The 3,465-nt window shown below is 67.0% G+C and overlaps 1 protein-coding gene across 1 annotated transcript in view; it reads right to left on the bottom strand.

The window, feature by feature from the left end:
- The window catches only part of TELO2 (telomere maintenance 2), an 11,587-nt gene that overhangs the window by 2,373 nt on the left and 5,749 nt on the right, over positions 1-3,465 (bottom strand). The window contains exons 9-19 of the mRNA XM_010851289.1: positions 3,364-3,443; positions 3,069-3,170; positions 2,817-2,905; positions 2,637-2,728; positions 2,429-2,545; positions 2,250-2,321; positions 1,351-1,515; positions 958-1,049; positions 424-523; positions 213-277; positions 5-73 (exon numbers count right to left, since the gene is read on the bottom strand). Of these exons, the coding sequence (XP_010849591.1) occupies positions 5-73; positions 213-277; positions 424-523; positions 958-1,049; positions 1,351-1,515; positions 2,250-2,321; positions 2,429-2,545; positions 2,637-2,728; positions 2,817-2,905; positions 3,069-3,170; positions 3,364-3,443 (1,043 nt within the window). The remainder of the gene's footprint in view (positions 1-4; positions 74-212; positions 278-423; positions 524-957; positions 1,050-1,350; positions 1,516-2,249; positions 2,322-2,428; positions 2,546-2,636; positions 2,729-2,816; positions 2,906-3,068; positions 3,171-3,363; positions 3,444-3,465) is intronic.

The following is a 3,465-nucleotide window of genomic DNA, read 5'->3' as shown; positions in this document are numbered from 1 at the left end:
GGCCACCAGCCACTCGGCTGGCACGCTGAGAAGGATGGAAGAGACGGCGGACAGCAGGCCCCGGCGCACGTAGCTGCCAAGAAGACGGAGGCTGGGTTGGAGGAGACGCTGCGCAGTGCTGTCCACCCCAGCCCCGCCCGCCTGCCGCTGTCCAAGTCCCACAGGATCCGAGACCCCCCCACCCGACTGCCCTCAGCCCTGCAGCCACTCACGCGTCCCCGTGGAAACGAAGAGCCCACACGAACTCCAGCAGAGCCTTGCCCATGGGCACAGCCACCTGCAACAGGCACGCCAGTGGGCAGGGGTCCAGGCGCCAGCAGCCCCCACCGCAGGGCCCATGAGGCCCAGCAGGCCTGCCCCGAGGCAAGGCCAGCAGGGCCAGGAGGCTGGGGTGGGCTCCCCGGGGGCGGGTCAGGTGCTCACCGCCGTGTTGACGGCCAGATACATCAGGGCCCCTAAGGTGTGGGCCAGTCTCCCGAGAACCAGCTGGTCATCTCCCAAAAGGTCAAAGGTCACCACAGGCCTACAACACAGAACCCAGCAATGATGCCAGCCAGGCGCTCAGGGCTGGCTCCCCGCCCTCCTGGGCCACGGAGGGACCCCAGGCCTTGTCGGCCCTCCTCACCTCCTCATCCACGTACTGCCCAGAGCCGTGAGGGGGAGGCAGTGGACAGATGCCCCGTCACTCTGCAGGGCCGCCTGGTCAAGCCCAGCCTGGGGCAGGGAGCCAGGACAAGGAGGCACATGGGGGCGGCTGTGTTGAGACACCATGGAGGCTCTGGCCCAGCCCGGCCATGAGCCCAGCGTCTGTGACAGATGCCCTGACGCCCTATTGTCACTTACGCTACGAACAACCACAGCCAAGATCCTGACCCCGCTGAGCCCACCTCAGCCCCCAGCCTGGGAGTGTCCAGGGCTCCTGTTCCCCAAACCATGGGCTCTAGAAAACGCCCTCACCTGTCGAAACGCTGAAGGAGGGGGAAGAAGAAGTATCCAGCCACTGCGTTGAATTCGTTGGGGCCAGCAGCTGCTGCCCGCCCCGTGGAGCCCTGCTAAACACACGCGCACTCAAGGCCCTGTGGACCCACGGGGACCCTTGGGAGGGGCTGGGCACCCCCCACCCCGGTGAGGACGAGAATGTCTCCAGACATGGCCCCATGTCGCACCCAGTGGCCGATAGCTGCTGCTGAGCCTTGGGGCTGTTCTCCCAGCCTTACAGCCCCTTCAGCCCGATGCCCTGCGGCCCTCGTCCACCACCGAAACCCTCCCTCCCCTTCCCGGGGCACAAGTGGGCACCGCGCCCGCGGGGCAGAGGTCCCGCCCGGGAGGCCACGCCGGGGGCCTGCTGACCTTGCAGAACCGCCGGGTCTTGCGTCTGACGCGCTCCTCCACCACCGCCTTCCAGGCCGGGACCGCGGCCCCACTGGGCTGGGAGCCGGGCCCCGGGGAGCCCCGTTGGGCAGCCCTCCCGAGGCGCCCAGGCCGGGACAGCTCCTGGGCGGCCAGGGCCAGGACCTAGAGGAGAGGAGACTGGGGCAGCCGCCGCCCTGCTGGGGAAGGACGACGATTTCCAAATTCAAGGTGGGGTGGGGCCGCGGAGGGCCCAGCGGTCCCCGAGTGGAGGTACCGGGAGTCCCGCGGCAAGTCTGACCCCACAGGCGCACTTCGCTTTGTGGGGGGCAGGTGGGCGCTCCCTGCTGAGGAGCCCACACCCCGGTCACTTCTCCCAAAGCCCACCTAGTCCCACCATCCCTGTCTCGTGGACAAAGGGAAAGCGCCACCATCCCCGGCACCCGCAGAGCCTCCCCGTCCTCACAGACGGAGCCCTGCCCCGGGGAACATGGACTCCCTGCCCCTCCCGCCCGTCCGTTTTCTAAGTCAGGTCATTTGCTGTCTGTCCTTTGGTGTCTGGCTTACTTCACTGAGCATCATGTCAGAATTTTCTTCCTGTTTAAGGCCAAGTCATGCTCCACTGGGTGAACATACCCTATTTTGCTTATCATAAAACTGAATTTACGCCGTGTGCATCACAACTCAGTGAAGCTGTTATTTAACACAGGACGCAGCCCCCGAGGCCGTGCCCTGTCAAGAAAGCACCGGACAGGCACTGGTCCCAGCTTCTCACGCCAGGGACAAGGGGCCGGGGAGGCCTCTGGTCCCTCCACGAAGATTCTGGCAAACGCCTGCCCCGTCACCTCCATGCCCGCCAGTGCCGCTCTGATGGGGGAGGGCAAGGCCTGGGCACTCACGTCCAGAATGTCCATGCGCTGCCGGAGGCTGTAGTTGAGGGCGTAGAACTGCACGGCCAGGTACTCTGCCACCTAGGCAGGGCGGGCGAGAGGCGGCTGAGGGCCATGACCCCGGAGGGGGCCCCTGCACAGCCCCCGCCGAGGGCACGACCCAGGCTCCATACAGAGCGGGGACTCACCCGTGCCGGGTCTGTGACTGTGACGGCCACCAGAGCCCTCTGGCGCAGCCTCTCAAACCCTGCCACGGCTGTCTTCTCCTCCAGGTGCAGCAGCACCTTGGCCAGCTCCAGGCTCACCTGTCCACGGGGTCAAGGGTCAAGGTGCACACCGGAAGCGGTCCCGCCCCGCCCCTGCCCTCAGGGAGGCCAGGGCGCTCCGCTTGCTCACCTCCCGGGTGGCAGCCGGGCTCTTGAGGACTAGCCCTTCCAGGGCCCGCAGGGCCGCCTCCCAGCGCTCCCAGTCTTCAGATGCGGTCAGAGCTGCAGAGAGGCCCCCACGGCCCGAGTGAGGTGGGGTGGGTGGGCAGGCTGGGCAGGGGGCGGGGGACCCGGGACGCAGAGGACGCACCTTCCAGGCAGTCCCGCACGTACGCGGGTGTCTTGCTGCCCCTCTGCTCCCCATCCCCTGACATGTCGTAGGGGACAAGCTCGTCATCACTGAGGAAGAACACAGACACTCGGTCCCACCGGTCCTGGGCCCCTCAGAGCCTGCGGGCTGATTTCCCCATGGGAGGAGGACTCGAGGGACAGAGGGAGCCAGTGCCGCGGGGCCCACATCCCGCCACAGCCCTCACGCCCTCCCTTGTGGGGCCACCCCTACCTGTCCAGCTCAGAGTCAGAGCCCTCCCACCCAGCCTGGGGGCCGCCACTGTCCACCGTCTCTTGGTCAGGAGACTCCCCACTGACGGGAGCCACAGGCGGGCTTTGGAAACAAAAAAGGAAGCCTCAGGGCTGCCCTGCAAGACTCCTCCCAGAACCCGGCCTCCTGGGGAACGCTCGCTCCGCCCCTGCCTGCATCTCAGCTTCTGTCTCAGCCAGGACAAGTCAGGAGTAGCAGGTGGGAAGGAGCCGCCCCCCAGGCCCACCATGCCCAGAGCTCCAAGTGGGACCCTCACCCCGCCTCCGAAGGGCCGTCAGCCGCGGGCCGGGGCACGGCCAAGGCCAGCATCTCTCGGGTCAGTTCATCCTCTTCGTACTATAACGGAAATGAGCTGGAG

The sequence above is a fragment of the Bison bison genome, unplaced genomic scaffold (assembly GCF_000754665.1).
Source record: "Bison bison bison isolate TAMUID 2011002044 unplaced genomic scaffold, Bison_UMD1.0 scf7180017851711, whole genome shotgun sequence".
Taxonomy (NCBI): Eukaryota; Metazoa; Chordata; class Mammalia; order Artiodactyla; family Bovidae; genus Bison; species Bison bison.
The sequence above is the reverse complement of the archived record's forward strand: the minus strand, read 5'-3'. Positions and strand labels throughout refer to the sequence as shown.